A 17,116-nucleotide genomic window follows, 5' to 3' on the forward strand; every position below is an offset into this window, starting at 1 on the left:
GCAGGCGGGGAACGTTGGCTTCCTCCGTCACTGAAGCAAGCAAGCCTCCTGTTCGCTTCAAGCTGCCTGGCTGCCGGCCGCCATCTTGGCTGGCAGTTAATTTGCATATCACCCTGATTAGCCAATGGGAAGGGTAGCAGAGATATGGCTAATTACCATGTTTCTCTATTATTAGATAGGATTTTTCTTGATTTCAGAGAGGAAGTGAGAGGGAGAGAGAGATAGAAACATCAATGATGAGAATCATTGATCAGCTGCCTCCTGCACACACCCCCACCCATGGTTCAGCCCGTAACCTAGGCATGTTCCCTGACCAGGAATTGAACTGTGACCTCCTGGTTCATATGTCAACACTCAACCACTAAGCCACACTGGCTGGGCCTCTTTGTTTTACTTTTATAATAATCACTCTAAAGTTTACATATACATCTTATCACCATCTGCTTTCAGATAATACATCTTTACTGTTGGAAGGTTTTTATGCTTCAATTTCTCTTCTGTCCTTTCTGCTATTGCCATATATTGTACTTCTGTTATGAATTCCACAATTTGTTGTCATTATTTTAGCTTTAAAACAGTTACCTTTCAGTTTACAAAATGAGGGGAAAGTCTTTTGTATAACTCATATCTACCATACCTAGTGCTCTTCATGCCATTGTGTGGTTCCAACCTTCTATCTGTAGCCTTCTGCTATAATTTTCCTTTGCCTCATAAACTTTTAGTATTTGAGGTGCAGGTTTTTTGTGTAAATTGCCTCAACTTATTGAAAGTATTTCACTTTCGGAAGGTGTTTTTGCTGCATATAGAATTCTAATTTGACGGTCTTTTACTATTTAAGATGTTATTTCTTGTCTTTTAGCTTTCAAGGGTTTCTGATGAGATATCTATCATTCTTCTTTCCTCTGTCTTTTTTTCTCGAGCTTCTTTAAGTTGTTTTTTTTTTCTGGTTGGTTTTAGCATTTTGATAACCAGATGTTTTGGTATGGTTTTCTTTATTATAATTATTCAAATGTTTGGTGTGCATTGAGCTTCTTAGATCTATGGGCTTTGTCGTTTTCATCATATTTGGATATGTTCTGACCATGAATCTTTAAATATTTTTGCTCTTTCCTCAGTCCGCTTTTTTTTCTGAGAGTAATTACACAAATTTCATTTTTTCATCTCATTGTCTTTAAGGTTCCCTCTTCTTAAACATATGGAACATTTATCATTGCTTTTTTAACATCTTTATTTGCTACTTCATCACCTTTGTATTTTCTGGGTCTGTTTTCATTGGTTGATTTTTCTCCTGTTTTGCATGCCTGGTAATTTGTGATTGGTTGCCATACATTGTGACTCCACATTTTTGGGTGCTAAGTTTTGTTATTTCAAATTTTTTAGATTCTATTCTAAGCTACAGTTAAATTATTTAGATTCCATTTGATCTTTCAAGACTTGGACACTTTACAAAGTGTCATGAATGCTGGATCAGTACAGCCTTGAGTCTGGGGCTAATTGGCCCCATTGCTGAGGTAGAACAACTCTGAGGATTCTACCCGATTCCCTGAGTGTTTTGAGGTCTTTGCACTAAAGCTGATGGGAACGAGAATTATTTCCACCTCTGTGTGCGATCTGGGAATTCTGTGATTCTTTGCCCAGTTCTAATTAGTTTCCTCTCATGTTTGTGCAGATCGATCCTCAGCCATAGAATTTGAGGGGATCCATCCTCAGCAAATCTTCAGAGCTTTCCCATCACTCTACCCTCTAGTACTCTGTCCCACACATTCTAGCTGTCTGCTTCCCCAAATCCTCCTCTCTCTCTCTTTCTCACTCTCAACTCCAACAGCCTTCCAAGTTCTATATGGGTTCTGCCTTCCTAAAGAAAATAGAAAAGAAGAAAGTGAACTTAGATTAGTTTAGTTGAGGGACAGGGACAGAGATTGCTGCAGTTGGAATGCTGCTTTGATGTGAGGGTTAGTGCTTTGGGAGACCAAATATCAGCCATCTGGGCATGTTCTGGTGGCACAGTGCAAAGAATACCTGTTCCCCATTCATTTAAGAAAAGGTTAACTGCTCTTCAGATTATAATCACCAGTTTGACAACTGGATATTCTCAGAAAATATAGAGGATTGATTTTGACTTTGTAATATTATTTCTCTCAGTTCCTGTGACCTAAAGTATACAGAAGGAGTACAGTCCCTCAACTGGACTAAAATCATGAAGACTATTGTTGATGACCCTGAGGGCTTCTTTGAACAAGGTGGCTGGTCTTTCCTGGAGCCTGAGGGTGAGGTGCGTGAGTGTGGGGTTTCTTTTCTGTTGCATAATAGTTGTCCGTTATTTGGGCAGTTAGGAGAAGTAGCACATAAACGACCAGACTAAGTGGGAAAATCTCTGAACACATCTGATATTATTTCTCCAAATTAGTTTTACAGGTAAACAATAAATTAACTAGGTATTTGTAGTCACTGACAAGATTTCCTTGAAATTATCAAAACTGTTGGAAATTTTTCAAAAATTGTTCTCTAAAAAATGGTCCTCCCACCTCAGCATAATGCATTATTACCAAGAGTATTTCTGCAGTTAATATACCTGGGCAAGGAAAGATGAAGTAAAACTTGAAGAAATATGGATTATATATTTAGGGTATCCATTAAAACAGTATATAGTGTTGGGTTTTTTTCTCTAATTCATCAGGGTAGTGATGCTGAGGAAGGGGATTCAGAATCTGAAATCGAAGATGAGACATTTAATCCTTCAGAGGATGACTATGAAGAAGAAGAAGAGGACAGTGATGAAGATTATTCATCAGAAGCTGAAGAATCAGGTTAGTCTTTACAAGGAAAAGTTTCTGTGGCTTTCTAATCTAATGCCATTTCTGGAAGCCACTTTTGCAAAAGGGAAGAGTTCTACCATTCCATTCCAGTATAATGACTAATGCTTACTAATCATTTTTTTTTTCTTCAGACTATTCCAAGGAATCATTGGGCAGTGAAGAAGAGAGTGGAAAAGATTGGGATGAACTAGAGGAAGAAGCCCGAAAAGGTAAATTTTTTTGTTTGTTTTATTTTTTGAGACACAAATTTCTAACAGATTTCAGTCCTTAACTAGGGGAGAAAACAAGGTCTGTAATTTGTATTCTCCGAGAGGTATGACTGCCTAATTGAATACTTTTTTCATCTGTCAAGTCCCCAATGGACCCATAGTCATGATAGCCACATAAGGCTCTAGAATTAGGTTATTCATTTTCCAAATCTAAGTTATATAATAGTCTAAATTTTTAGGCCTCTCCCAGGTTAGGAATATTTTTATAGTGCCAGTTTAATTACTCTGAAGCCAAATGCCAAATATAAGTTAAACATAAAAGGAAATGCCCTGGCTGGGTAGCTCGTTAGAGCATCCTCCTGATACACCAAGGTTGTGGGTTCAATCCCTGGCCAGGCACATACAAGAAGCAACGAATGACTTCATAAATATGTAGAAAAACAAATCAATGTTTCTCTCCTTCCCTCCCTCTCTTTATAAAATCAATAAATAAAACTTAAAAAGAAAAAATAGATGAAAGGAAATATCTATCCTAAATTATGATATCCAAAGTTATGATAGAACTTTGCATAAATTACCATATTTAATCCTTCTTTGTTTATAAATAAACCAAGACTCAAAAATATTAAGTACTTGGTCAAGATCACGTAACTGGTAAGTGACTGAGTCCAGATTAAAAGGTCTAACTCCAGCCCTAACCGGTTTGGCTCAGTGGATAGAGCGTCGGCCTATAGACTGAAGGGTCCCAGGTTCAATTCCAGTCAAGGGCATATACCTTGGTTGCGGGTACATCCCTAGTAGGGGATGTGCAGGAGGCAGCTGATCAGTGTTTCTAATTTTCTATCCCTCTCCCTTCCTCTCTGTAAAAAATCAATAAAATAAAAAAATAAAAGTAAATAAATAAAAGGTCTAACTCCAAACTATATTCTCAGTACTATTCCATGCTATCCAGTAGTATTAGGTACTAAAGCTAACCTATATCCAACTAGTAATACCTCTTCTGTTTAGCGGACCGTGAAAGTCGTTATGAGGAAGAAGAAGAACAGAGTCGAAGTATGAGCCGGAAGAGGAAGGCGTCTGTGCACAGTTCAGGCCGTGGCTCTAACCGTGGTTCCAGACACAGCTCTGCACCCCCCAAGAAAAAGAGGAAGTAACTCCTGAACTTTGGCCCTCAGCTCCATTCTTCCTGTAGCCAACCCCTGAAAATTTTACATGACAGAAACTGTATTTTTCCTTTTTTCTTTTGAAGTTTTGCCATTTGTGTTTATGGGTTTAGGGGGCCATTTGTGTGGACCAATCTACTCGGGGAATTCCAGGCCCACCAGGACACGTGCCAATGGCCCCATCCAGATGGCAAGGCAGGAGGTGTTCTTGAAGAAGGGCAGAGGCTTCCGCTGTTAATACCATTTCATTCCTCTCTTCCTGTCACCTTCTGCCAGGACGTCAGTGGCTTCTGACATCTTATTCTTTGATGTCTCAAAGTATATTTCCAAGATGTTAGTACAAGGTGAATAACTACTTGCACCATGGTTCTTGACCAGCAGATTCGATCCACCATCCTACCCTACAGCCATGACCTTCCTCACATCTCTTTAAGTTGCATCTTTGCAGTACTCAAGAACAGACAGGTTCTTGGAATTTGCTAATGATTGTGATAAACCATACAACTTGAGCTAATAAGGCAGATCAGGCTGGTACCTCCGTCTGAGTTTTCCTGCTTCCTTGCCTCATGCAGATTCTGGGGTATCTGCTGCCTTGGAAGACATAAGAAGCAGCGACGCTCCAGGGCTTGGTTTCATCCTTTCAAATTCACACGTGGTATATTGGTAGAAACAAAATTACCATTGTTTATTTTGTGATATACCTGAGTAAGAACAGTCGTGCCTCATGTACTGCTTCTAGTAAAATCCAGAAGGAGGCTCATTATTAAGGAATCAACATTTAGATCTGGAAGGGGCAATAGTCATACCTTGGGCCTAGAATACCCTGATGAGAAGAGAAAAGAAGAAGGGAGGTCACTTCTACAAGGCAAAAAAAACTCATCACTGCTGCTCCTTATTTTTACTTGTCTTGCATTGTCCTGTATTTATCACAGTTTCTGTTGAACAGCTTTTTAAGTATTTGGGGAGTTTATCTTGCCATACTCCCCCTCCTGGTTCTCTGCACCCACCTGTTCCACTGCAGTTAATTCTGTGTTTTGTGACTTTAAGAGAGGAGGGGGGAGGGGTCTCAGATTTTGTTTGTTTTTTTCTCTTTAGCAGTAGGACTTGATATTTTCAATTTTGGAAGAACTAAAAGATAAATAAACTGTGGGTTTTTTTTGTTGTTGTTTTGTTTTTGTAAATTCAGCTTCTGTGATAGTTTTTTTTGCAGTTCCTAAAAGCAAGCCTGCTCGCTTGGTAAAGTGCTGAGGCGTTAGAAAATAATGATTTTGTCCAGCTAGTATCAGGAAAACAAACTTTCATATTCTAAGCTTTTATGATCAGATTGAGAGATATGAGCTAGACATCACAGTAAACCAAACTTATGGATTAGCAAGTTACTTTATAAGAGACTTTTTTACTATGGTTCCCTCACAGAGTTTAGAATGGAATAGCCCTTGTTCTATCACGAAAACAAATCTTCGGTCATCTCCTTGTGAATAGCATGGAAGGCAGCAACAGCTTGAAGGGACACCTTCAGACTTCCTATTGGGGTAGCCTGGTCTGTAGGGCTAACAACTGTTGGGAAAGGAAAAAGAAAGTCGATCAGGCAGCAGCAGCATTCCATTAACAAACATTGGGTGCTAGGGATACTAAGTTACTTCATTTCTTAGGGGGACTCAGTTGAATGGAAGACAAAGGAAAACAGATATAGTGTGGTAAGTGCTATGATGAAAACAAGGTGCTTTGGGAACACAGAAGTGGCACCTAATCAGGATGGAGAAATTGGAAAAGGCTTTCTGAAGACAATCCCTAAACTGAGTCTTTTTAAAAAAGTAAAAGATACCTAAGCTTATGCCAAGACATGAGAACATGACAAGTTTAGAAAATTGCAAGGAGTGGCAGAAATGAAGGCTATGCAGATAAGCAGGGGCCAGATCATAAAAGGTCTTATTTGTCTTGAAAATAATTTGGTTTTCACTGTAGTTATTAGTGACAGTTTTTATTTGGGTTCTAGAAAAGTAACTCCAATATTGGGTAATATATTCAAAGGGGATACAAATACATCAGGAAGGGTAGTTGGGCTGTTTCACTAATTCAGGGGAGAAATGAAGGGGTCTGACGTACAACAATGAGGGTATGAAGATGGGGACATTCAGAATATTTAAAGAGGTAAAATAGAATTTTGTGATTGAATGTTGGGAGTGAGAAGAAGGTTGGAATCAAAGATGACCATTCTTATTTGGGTAAGAGGGAACATAAGGTACAAGGTTGTAGTGGGGGTGGGGCTGTACTAAGGGCATACAAGTAGTGACTTAGTTGCTGTAAGCTAAATTGTATTAAAAATCTGGTCTAGAAACCTAGATCTGAGATCATTTCTAGGTTCTAATTAAAATCCTAAGAGTGGATGCAAACATGTAGGAAAAGGGTATATGAAGAAAAAAGGCCAAGAATTGAACCAGGGGAACCCACCATTCAAACTCAGGATGAAGAACCTACAAGATAAACAAGGATCCCCTAGCGAGTGATATGGACAGTCAAACTGGCCTAAAAACCAAGGGAGAAGAGTTTAAAAACGAGAATGAGAAAGGTCTAGTACAGTGGTCGGCAAACTGCAGCTCGCGAGCCACATGTGGCTCTTTGGCCCCTTGAGTGTGGCTCTTCCACAAAATACCACGTGCGAGCGTGCACATACAGTGCGACTGAAACTTCGTGGCCCATGCACAGAAGTCGGTATTTTGTGGAAGAGCCACACTCAAGGGGCTAAAGAGCCGTGTGTGGCTCTCGAGCCGCAGGTTGCCGACCAGGGGTCTAGTAGGATGACTAAGAAAACCAATTGGACTTGGCAATAAGGAAAATTGGTAAAAGCAAAGTGCAAAGTGTTTGGATAGAAACTTCATCTTAATTGAGGAAGATAGGAGGCGCCAAAATAAGTTATTGTGGACTGACCAAATATTTCAAGGAGCTGAGTTTTGAAGTGATAGAATATATAGCTACAGAGTTTTGAAGCCTGAATGGAAGGGAGGCAATAAAAAGGAAATTACTATAAGTTTTTTATTGTTAAAAAAATTGAGAAACATTCATTGGCTTTAGGGATTTTTGAAGTCACTAGAAAAAGCTCTAGAGCAGCGGTTCTCAACCTGTGGGTCGCGACCCCTTTGGGGGTCGAATGACCCTTTCACAGGGGTCGCCTAAGACCATCGGAAAAACACATATATAATTACATATTGTTTTTGTGATTAATCACTGCTTTAATTATGTTCAATTTGTAACAATGAAAATACATCCTGCATATCAGATATTTACATTATGATTCATAACAGTAGCAAAATTACAGTTATGAAGTAGCAATGAAAATAATTTTATGGTTGGGGGTCACCACCACATGAGGAACTGTATTAAAGGGTCGCGGCATTAGCAAGGTTGAGAACCACTGCTCTAGAGGATTTCCCTTATGTGCAAAGGGCAAGGAGGTCAGGAAGAGTATGGCACGTGCAGGAAATGGGACAGGAATAGAAATTGGGAGTGACAGTTGGAAAACAGCTAACAGGGCACTTGCCATGTCCTAAGCACTTTACTTAATCCTTCACTTAACTCCCTTAATCCTCATGACAACACTATGAAATAGGAACTATTTTTCCAATAGTTGAAATAAGCACAGAGTGTTAAATAATTTGCCCAAGATTACAGTTAACTAGTGGAATATAATGAAGAATCTTGTCTACCAGTGAAAGTTTGAACTTTGTAACCCTTGGTCTGAAGAGTTCTCAAAATTTCTTATAATTAGTAAAAAATTTATATCATGACTCAAACATGTACATAAGCCTAGTTTCACAAGATATTTACTCTGTGCAATGTACTCTGATACCTTCTTTTCTACAGTTTTCTGGTGTGTGTCTTTGTCTTCAAAATCTGACTTACTAATTTAATTTCACCATCCACTAATGGGTTATGACAGAAAGTTCAAAAACCATTAGTCTGGTGAATAGTAAATGCCTACTACAGCCTAGCAGCTAAGGTAAATGTGTGAAGTCCCAGCTGTATATGGTAACAGGGAACAGAGGACTGGACAGGCCCACCTAAAGGCATTCAAATGCAAATATTGTTAAGACGCGTTGGCCTTATAGCAAAGAGTCTTAAAAACAGACTTAAGAAGAATGTGGTTAGCAAATGTATAGAAACACTGTAGTAGATGGATATGGGTTGAAGAAACCAGTGACAGGGAGACCAGTTCAGAAAACTAGTATAGCAGTTGTAATGTAGTCAAGACACTTCTGAAGTAGAATGGATAAGACTTGGTCACCAATATTGTGAGAGGTGAGGGAAGTAGAAAGTTGGTGTCTAAGAAACTGGGTGCATGATAAGGCATTAAAAGAGAAGGGGTATTAGCTGCCTTTACAAACTTCATATGCTTCAGAGAGGTCAGAAATTCTGGCGTTTAAATTTGATTAAAATTAAAAGAACTTGTCTTTTCAAACTTCCTATCTCAAACATTGGAGAATCATAGTAGATTCTAATAATCAAGAGGTATATGAACTAAAATCGACAGCTAGAAAGGTATAAAAATTTTAAAAAATAAAGTCGACAACTGACTACGCTCAGGCTTGATCTAGAAGTAAGTAGAGCTATAGGGATTTTGATCCAATTTGTCTCATAAACTTTGTAACAGTAATTGTGTATTGAAGGTAAAACAGGAAAAGTATTCATTATTACGATGACTTGCTCAGAAATAAATGGAACTGAGGAGCACAAAAATTGATTACTCACTGTCTAGCTTTTGCTCTATAATGTCTCTTCCTGATTCCATGATCTGCCACAGTTTCAGATATGCATATCCTACTTCTTGACATTCATTCTTTTCCTCATCCATAGGGTCACTTACCACTGTGAACTTTAAACTGAGGGGGGGAAAAGTACATTTAATTGAGCACTGCTGATACCCTAAGGCTTAAAAAATATATAAGGCTAAAAGTAATCATAAATTAGACAATGTCTAATTACAACAGCAAAAGAGTGAGGAATTGGTATAATTTAAAGTAACAACTGGGTCCTGGTCAGCTTGCTCAGTTGATTGGAGCATCATCCTGTACACCAAAAGGTTGCCGGTTCAATTCCCAGCCTAGGTTGCAGCTTCAATCCCCAATTCATTTGGAAACTGATCAATGTTTCTCTCTGGCATCATGTGTGTGTGTTTTTCTCTCTCCTTTCCTCTCCCTCTAAAAAATATCATTAAAGAGATATCTGCAGGTGAGGATTTTTAAAAGTATATTAAAAAATTTAACAGCTGGCCTTGACAAGAGGGAACTATAAACTCAAGATAATGTAATTGATCAAGTCTCAAAACTGTTGAGATAGAATTCCTTAAAAGATGGCTTACAATTTTTTTAAAAAAAATATCTTTATTGATTTCAGAGAGGAAGGGAGAGGAATAGAAAGAGATAGAAACATCAATGATGAGAGAGAATCATCGATCAGCTGCCTCCAGCACACCCCCCACGAGGGATTGAGCCCGAAACCCAGGCATGTGTCCTCTACCGGAATCGAACCCGTGACTCCTCAGTTCGCAAGCCAACACTCTATCCACTGAGCTAAACTGGCTAGGGCTGGTTTACAATTTTGATGAAAGATTTGATATGGGCAGTGGAGGAGTTGCACAAAAAACAATAAACGAGCAGTTAGAAGAAAAGTTTTTCAATTTCTAAATAAAAGTTGGGTACCAAGCCCGAGCATAGTAAAGGAAACAGAAGAAATACAGAATTGCAAAATGAATATAAAATGTGTATTCCTTAGAGCTGTACGTCTTGAAAGATGACAGTATAAAGCACACAGCACTGTGCCTCACAAGCAGTGAGCAGTCAACAATTACTATTTCTTAATCCTCACCCAAGGATATGTTTACTAGTATAGACATTAGAGAGAGGAAGAGAGAGAGAGGGGGAGAGAAACATCGATTGGTTGCCTCTTGTACACCCCAACCAGGGACTAAACCTGCATCCTAGGTATGTGCCTTGACCCAGAATCAAACCCGTGACCTTTTGGTATACGAAACGATACTCCAACCAACTGAGCCACCCAGCCAGGATAAACAGTCAACAATTATTACTACCTTGACTTAGCCTAGCAAAAAATGATAATTGAGTTCCAGAGACTGGTACCTACTAAATTCTTTGAGGAAAAACTCAAGGACCATAAATTCATTATTTTAACCATTTTAAAGTGTGCAATTCAGTATTTCTTAGTATCATCACAATCTTGTGCAACCATCACCACTATCTAATTCCAGGTCATGTTCATCGCCCCCTCAAAAACTCCTGTACCCATTAAGCAATCATTCTCTATTGCCCTCTCCCTCAGCTCATGGCGACTACTGATCTACTTTCTGTCTCTCGATTTGCCTATTCTGGACACTTCATAATCCTGTACTTCTCTTTAATGTTTTTATTGATTTTAGAGAGACAGGGAGGGAGGAGAGAGAGAGAGAGAGAGAGAGAGAGAGAGAGAAACATTGATCAGTTGCCTCCCCACCAGGGATCAAACCTGAAACCTGGGTGTGTGCCCTGGCCTAAGTTGAACCAATGACCTTTACGTGCATGGAACGACACTCAGCCCCACTGAGCCACACCGGCCAGGGCATAATTCTATATATTTTTAAAAGCAAACATTGGCCCAGCCAGCGTGGTTCAGTGGTTGAGCATCGACCTATGAGCCAGGTGATCATGGTTCGATTCCCAGTCAGGGCACATGCCCTGGTTGCGGGCTCAGTCCCCAGCATGGGGCGTGCAGGAGGCAGCTGATCAATGGTTCTTTCTCATCATTGATGTTTCTATCTCTCTCCTTCTCTGAAATTAATAAAAATATGTATTTTTTAAAAAGCAAACATTGGTGGCTAATAGTACTAAAGGAACAAGCATAGGACTAAAAATTCAAGCTCTTAAAATTACAGCTAAAGATAACTAAGCTGAAAGAAGAATTCTGAAAATGATACATTTTTAGCGCAGTAAGCAATATTCATTTGTGGTTATGTTTCTGTATGGTTACTGAGAACTTCAAAACTGCAAGGGATAATACCAACTCCCCCATCCCAATTTTCCCAGGAAAGGGATGGTAACTGTCATTACTGCATGATGGACACAATACCAAGTGCTTTAGGTAAATGATGTTATTTCAATTTTATGCTCACAGTAGCCTTCAAGTTAAGTAATAACTTAGAGGTCATAGTAAATGGAAGAGTCAGGACTCAAAACCAGGTCTGTCTGATTACAAAGACAATGTTCTGTCCCTTGTACCATACTGGCAAAAGAAAGTAAAAATAAACTGAACTCTGAAATTGAGTAGAAGGTTGCAAAAAGGAAAGAAAAGAGAAAAGTGTGACCAGTATAAGGAAGTAAAGGAAAAGAGAGCTCTAGGAATGCTGAAAGAAGAAAAGAAAAAGCCAAATTTAACATGAATGCAGAAACAACCAAATCACTTTTCATTCCCAAAAGTTATCAGTAAGCTTTTATCTATTTCAAAAGTCCATTGTGATACTGAAGTCAGATTCACTCTTTATTTCAGCTGCCTCCTTTCTCAGGTCTCTCTATGACTAACTGGAGACAAAGTAAATGCAAATTAAATAAATGTATTGGGCTTTTAGATAATAAAACACTGGCCCTATCTTATTTCTTACCCACATACACATTAAGGAATTAGGGTTGGCAGATTTTGCAAAAGAAAAGAAAAGAAAGAAACCCCAAACATATGCTTACTTAAATTTGAATTTCAAATTTCAGCTAAACAATGAATAATTTTTTTAAGTATAGGTATATCCCATATGTTTCATCTGGAACCTCTAAAAGGAGACCTCCTCAGATGACAGGAATAATGACGATTGGCTTTCCTAAAACTTATAGTAGATCTAGAATTAACGTCAGTTATATCAAAGTATTTCCTGCAAATAAATATTTAAAATCAAACAAAATTAATATTATAACGCCATAATATTTGGTAAGGTACTAATGGTACTGTGTTTATGCAAAATGAATCTAATTATCTCAAAATATTGAAGCATTTGTCCATTCCATACAGGGTACTGTCAGTATTAAGTAAATTGCTGCCTAAAACACACACACACACACACACACAAACAACCCCACACACAAAAACGCACGTAGAAGCTGGTATAGCATGGGAAGTGAACTAAATCTACGAGATTATATATTTTATCAGACAGTTAGCCATGAACATAAATTAGACTCAAGTAGATGAGAAATTCATTAAGGGTAAATCAATATAAAAGAAGTAGTTAACATATTCAATATCAGCACAAAACCAAACTAAAACTCTTGGATTCTCAGGTGAATATCTCCTTTGTTTCAAAGTGGAGAGTAAATGCTTACCGTCCTTGCTCAGGACCTTGTCCATTCAGCATGTCAAACAGAAATTGCCTTCGGCCTTTTTGCTCCAGGCGGTCCAGGTCTATCACTATATTAGGGTAAGAGGGAAAAGAACAAGAAATCATATACCCTTTGCTATTTGGGCACCAAGATTTTCTTAAGTGGTACATATAAAACAGGGTTTGGAAAAGTAGGGCCCATGGGCTGGCCACCCAGTTTTATAAAGTTTTATTGAACCCAGCCATGCCTATTATTTATTTATTTATTTTAAATATTTTTTAGTTGATTTTTTGGAGAGAAAGGAAGGAAGAGGGATAGAAACATCCTTGAGAGAGAAACATCATCAATCTGCTGCCTCCTTGCACGCCCCCTCCTGGGGATTGAGCCTGCAACCTGACCTGGAATCAACCAGCGAGTCTTGGTTCATGGGTCTCCTCTCAACTGCAGAGCTATACTGGCTGGGCCACACCTATTATTTACATACTAGTGACCTGGTATGTAATATGCACAGATTCGTGCACATTGAAAGGAAATTAATTAGAAGGTGGCCGGCGGGGTGGGACTGGGTGAAATGGGCCAGACATGCCCTGGAGCCAACCTCCTGCAGCCCCTTCCCGACCAGCCACACCTGGGGTGGCACTGTGGCTCGAAGTCCCTCCGGCAGGTGGGGTCCCTCAGCCTGGCCTGCAGGGATCAGGCTGAAACCGGCTCTCCCACATCCCCCAAGGGGTCCCAGAGTGCAAGAGGGCACTCTGCAAAGTTGCTGTCGTACAGGGTGTGGAACACAAACGCAAGTGTGCAGTAAACCAGATTCGGGGCCGACAGTGCCCCAGCAACAACATAACCCACGGCCAAAAGGTGGAATCACACGGCCCCATGAGGAATTGGGCTCCCTCCTCTCTGGTTTTGGGGTGTGTCACCCGAGAACCGCTGCTGCCAAGTCACTGCAGCTCCTGCGTTGAGCGTCTGCCCCCTGGTGGTCAGTGTGCATCATAGCGATGGTCAGATGGTGGGAGGGACACTTAGCATGTTAGCCTTTTATATATATAGATTATCTGTGGCTTCTTTCCAACTACAATGATAGAGTTGAATTGTTGTAATAGAGTAGACAGTTTGGCTCACAAAGCCTAAAATATTTACTATCTGGCCCTTTAAGAAAAAGTTTGTCAATCTCTGATATAAAGGAAGCCTTACAATCTAAATGAAAGTTATTCTGCCACATGGCAAGATAGATGTGCCCTTACCACTTCACCGGTGAAGAATTCTAGGAGGCACTTTTTGGGGGGCACCTAGAGATGTGGGTTTTGTGGCAGTTCAACTTAAGATGCTTGTTTCAACATCCCTTTCTCCCTCCCTCCTCATTTTCATATAAGAATGCTGCAGTCTCCAATAAACTGACCTATGTTTTCCAGCCTCTACTGTAGCTAGGGTTGGCCACATGATTAAATGCTAGCCATTATGTCAAATGGAACCTGAGGAATAGGCTCAGAAGGGGGCATTCTTCCTTTCCCCTGCAGCCATTAAGGACCATGGTGTAACTGAGCAACTAAAAGGATGCAAGACAGACACTTGGATGGTGGGAAGGCAAGATAGAAGTTTGGACCTTGATGGTATCATGGAGCCTCAGTCCTGAACTGCCCACCTCTGAAATCATTTAACGCAGTGAGAAATAAACTTCTATCTGATATGTTATAAAGAGGGGCTATACTTTTTTTTTAATGGTATAGAAAACAAGAAATAGCTCTTAGAAATTTAAAATATTTAGTCGATGACTGGAAGATAAAATGAAGGAAATCTCCCAAAAATTGAAAGAAAAAACAGAGGTAGAATTAGGAGAAAAATTACAAAATTAGAGGATTAATGTGGAAGATCAAAATTCTACTAAAACAAAATAAGAAAATGTTAGAGACAAAATTATCAAAGAAATGAAATAATACTTCCCAGGACTAAAAGTTATGAGCTTCCAGATTGAAATAGCCCACAATATGTCCAGAACAATTTAAGAAAAAAATATGCACATTACTGCAATTTAAGAACACTAGCAATAAAGAGAAAATGTTAAAAACTTCTGGGGAGGAAGGGGATAGTTTTCATAAACAGATTTCACTCCTGGCCTGGATCTAGAGAACCGTGGACCAAAAGCTTTTAAATTCTCAATAAAAATGTTTTCAGCCCTGGCCATTGTGGCTCAGTGGGTTGGGCATCAGCCTGTGCACTGAAAGGTTGCCAGTTCAGGATGGGTCTTGATCCTTACTGGGGGGCATGCAGGAGGCAGCTAATGGGTGTTTCACTCACATCTATGTTTCTCTCTCTCCCTTCTCCCTTCTTCTCTCTCTAAAAACGAATTTTAAAACATTTTTTAAAAATGTTTTCACCTGCTCCCCCCGCCCCCGCCAGCCAAAAGTTTTCAGACAGGCCGGCGTGGCTCAGTGAATAGAGCCTTGACCTAGGATCTAGGAGGTCACGGTTCGATTCGGTCAGGGCACATGCCCAGGTTGCGGGCTCAACCCCCATTGTGGAGTGTGCAGGAGGCAGCAATCAATTATTCTCTCTCATCATTGATATTTCTATCTCTCCCTCCCTCTCTATTCCTCTCTGAACTCAGTAAAAACATTTTTTTTAAATTGAGGCAAGCAAAAAATGTAAACAAGAAAGGAAATATCATGGTGTACTAATCTCCTTGGCTCTGTAAGAATTAATATTTACATATCTATAATAATAGATACAATTAAGATTAGATTAAATAAAAATTGTGATCCATCTAAAGGGGGAAGTGAACATGGGGGTGGTGTGAAAGAAATTTTATGTTCTAAGATAGAAACTCAGCAGATAATCTCTAAAGTTGGTGAATCAGGAAATTGCAATAAAACATTACTCAGAAATATGGAGTTAGATAACAGGAAATAACAGACAAGGGGAAAAGTGGTACAGTGGACTGAGGGATGACAGAAGGGGCACGGGAGTGATTTTGGGAGAAGGGGAGGGGCAAAGGACTGTTTACTTTTACTTCAAAACCTTTTAAGGCTATCTGATATTTTCAAACCGCATGCATATACTATTTTGATAAATAAAAGAGAAAGGGTTGGATCCGCCCCATCAGAAGTCCAGAGTAGTTCTGCCCCCTCAGTCTAAACGTCTGTCGGCCCGCTCTCCCCACTGCCTGCGGGGGCTGCCTCACCCTTGCTAAAGTGGAAGTGGATCTCTTCTCCTGCCCTCGGTTTCCTCAGGGACACAGGCGTTTCGGTCTCTGACAAGGGTAGATCGTGGAACTTGTACTCCACATACACCTGTTTTATGTTCTCATCAGACATCACTTCAGCTTCTGAGAAGAAGGCCAGGCTGACAATTTCAATGCACATCTTCTCTGAATCCTGATAAGAAAAAGACATTTATTTCCTGTAGGTTAGTGATGCTCCGAGTATATACTCCACTGAATTAACACATTACTCTCTGTCAAGCACAGGCATACTCAGTCTCGTGTGTTCCTCCTTGAGAATCAATTTGTAGGTAATATTGGCACTGAGACAACCTGACTGGGTTGTCCCAGCTAATGTGGGGGAAATTGGTAACGAGAACCCGGTCGTTTTGTCTCCTGGTCCAGTGAATCCTGTTCTCAGACCAGCCTTCCTCAGCTATCTCCACATACAGAAAGAATCAAGAAACTTCCTGAGCAGATAGCTTTTCTTCAACTTTCTAGATGAAAACCAATCCAGCGTTTTCCTGATTAGCTCCTAGGAGACCTGCTGACTGATGTTGGAGATTTAATAGCTGTTTCAGCCACTATAGCAAGGAGCTGCCTATTGGGCTTTTTGTTGTTGTTGTCGTCATAGTGCTGGCTGGGACTGCCCCCTACCTCACTCCCCCGCCCCCATGATTACATTACCCGATAATGGATGCCAGCTCATAGTTAAAAAGCATTGCATTAGAGTTATGGCCTATAACACGATAGCCATTCGCCACATGTGCCTGTTGCGCACTTGAAATGTGACTAATCTGAATTGGGATTTATTTTTTTTAAAAGTTGACATCTAAATGTGTTATTTTTTGAATTGGAATTTTCTATCAGTGTAAAATTCACATGGGACTTTGAATTTAAAAAAATGAATATAAGCTACCTCAATATTTTTTTTCTCTTGGCTTGGTGTTGAAATAATAATACTTCAGATATTTAGGTTAAATAAAATATATTTTTAAATTTATCTCTTCAAAAATTTTACTTGTTTCTTTTTACACTTTCAATGTGGCCACTAGAGAAATTTTAATTGCATTTGTAGCTCACGTTGTAATTCTGTTGGAGAGCACTTCATGGACTGTAAGCTCCGCGAGGTCTAGGGCCACGAGTCTGTTTCTCTAACCTCTTCAGTCCCAGCATTTAGCATGCCCCTAAGTTGTTTCCTCTCCATGCACTTAGACCTAAGTAATTTTCAAAATTAGTTTTGACTCCTTCCCTTACAAACACTCTTATTTCATTAAAGTTAGGAACTGAGAATGGTGGGGGAATATTGTTGGTAACACTGTGAGAAAGAGGCCACTGTATTGTGAGAGTACAAATTGGTATAATGGGGGGGGGGGGGATA

At 39.7% G+C, this 17,116-nt stretch overlaps 2 protein-coding genes across 7 annotated transcripts in view; one reads left to right on the forward strand and one right to left on the reverse strand.

The window, feature by feature from the left end:
- The window catches only part of SUPT16H (SPT16 homolog, facilitates chromatin remodeling subunit), a 46,524-nt gene extending 41,171 nt beyond the window's left edge, over positions 1-5,353 (forward strand). The window contains exons 23-26 of the mRNA XM_005856538.2: positions 2,143-2,272; positions 2,678-2,807; positions 2,948-3,025; positions 4,034-5,353. Of these exons, the coding sequence (XP_005856600.1) occupies positions 2,143-2,272; positions 2,678-2,807; positions 2,948-3,025; positions 4,034-4,179 (484 nt within the window). The 3' untranslated portion in view covers positions 4,180-5,353. The remainder of the gene's footprint in view (positions 1-2,142; positions 2,273-2,677; positions 2,808-2,947; positions 3,026-4,033) is intronic.
- The window catches only part of RPGRIP1 (retinitis pigmentosa GTPase regulator interacting protein 1), a 61,366-nt gene continuing 49,385 nt past the window's right edge, over positions 5,136-17,116 (reverse strand). For 3 of the 6 annotated variants that reach the window (XM_014537050.1, XM_014537055.1, XM_014537053.1), the window contains exons 22-26: positions 15,718-15,910; positions 12,543-12,627; positions 8,935-9,065; positions 6,640-6,714; positions 5,136-5,745 (exon numbers count right to left, since the gene is read on the reverse strand). In XM_014537050.1, coding sequence (XP_014392536.1) covers positions 5,633-5,745; positions 6,640-6,714; positions 8,935-9,065; positions 12,543-12,627; positions 15,718-15,910 — 597 coding nt within the window. In that variant the 3' untranslated portion in view covers positions 5,136-5,632. Of the gene's footprint in view, positions 5,746-6,639; positions 6,715-8,934; positions 9,066-12,542; positions 12,628-15,717; positions 15,911-17,116 lie in introns of those variants that run through there. The other 3 variants (XM_014537058.1, XM_014537063.1, XM_014537068.1) reach the window with 3 other exon arrangements.

Source organism: Myotis brandtii, unplaced genomic scaffold (genome assembly GCF_000412655.1).
Source record: "Myotis brandtii unplaced genomic scaffold, ASM41265v1 scaffold1031, whole genome shotgun sequence".
Lineage (NCBI taxonomy): Eukaryota > Metazoa > Chordata > Mammalia > Chiroptera > Vespertilionidae > Myotis > Myotis brandtii.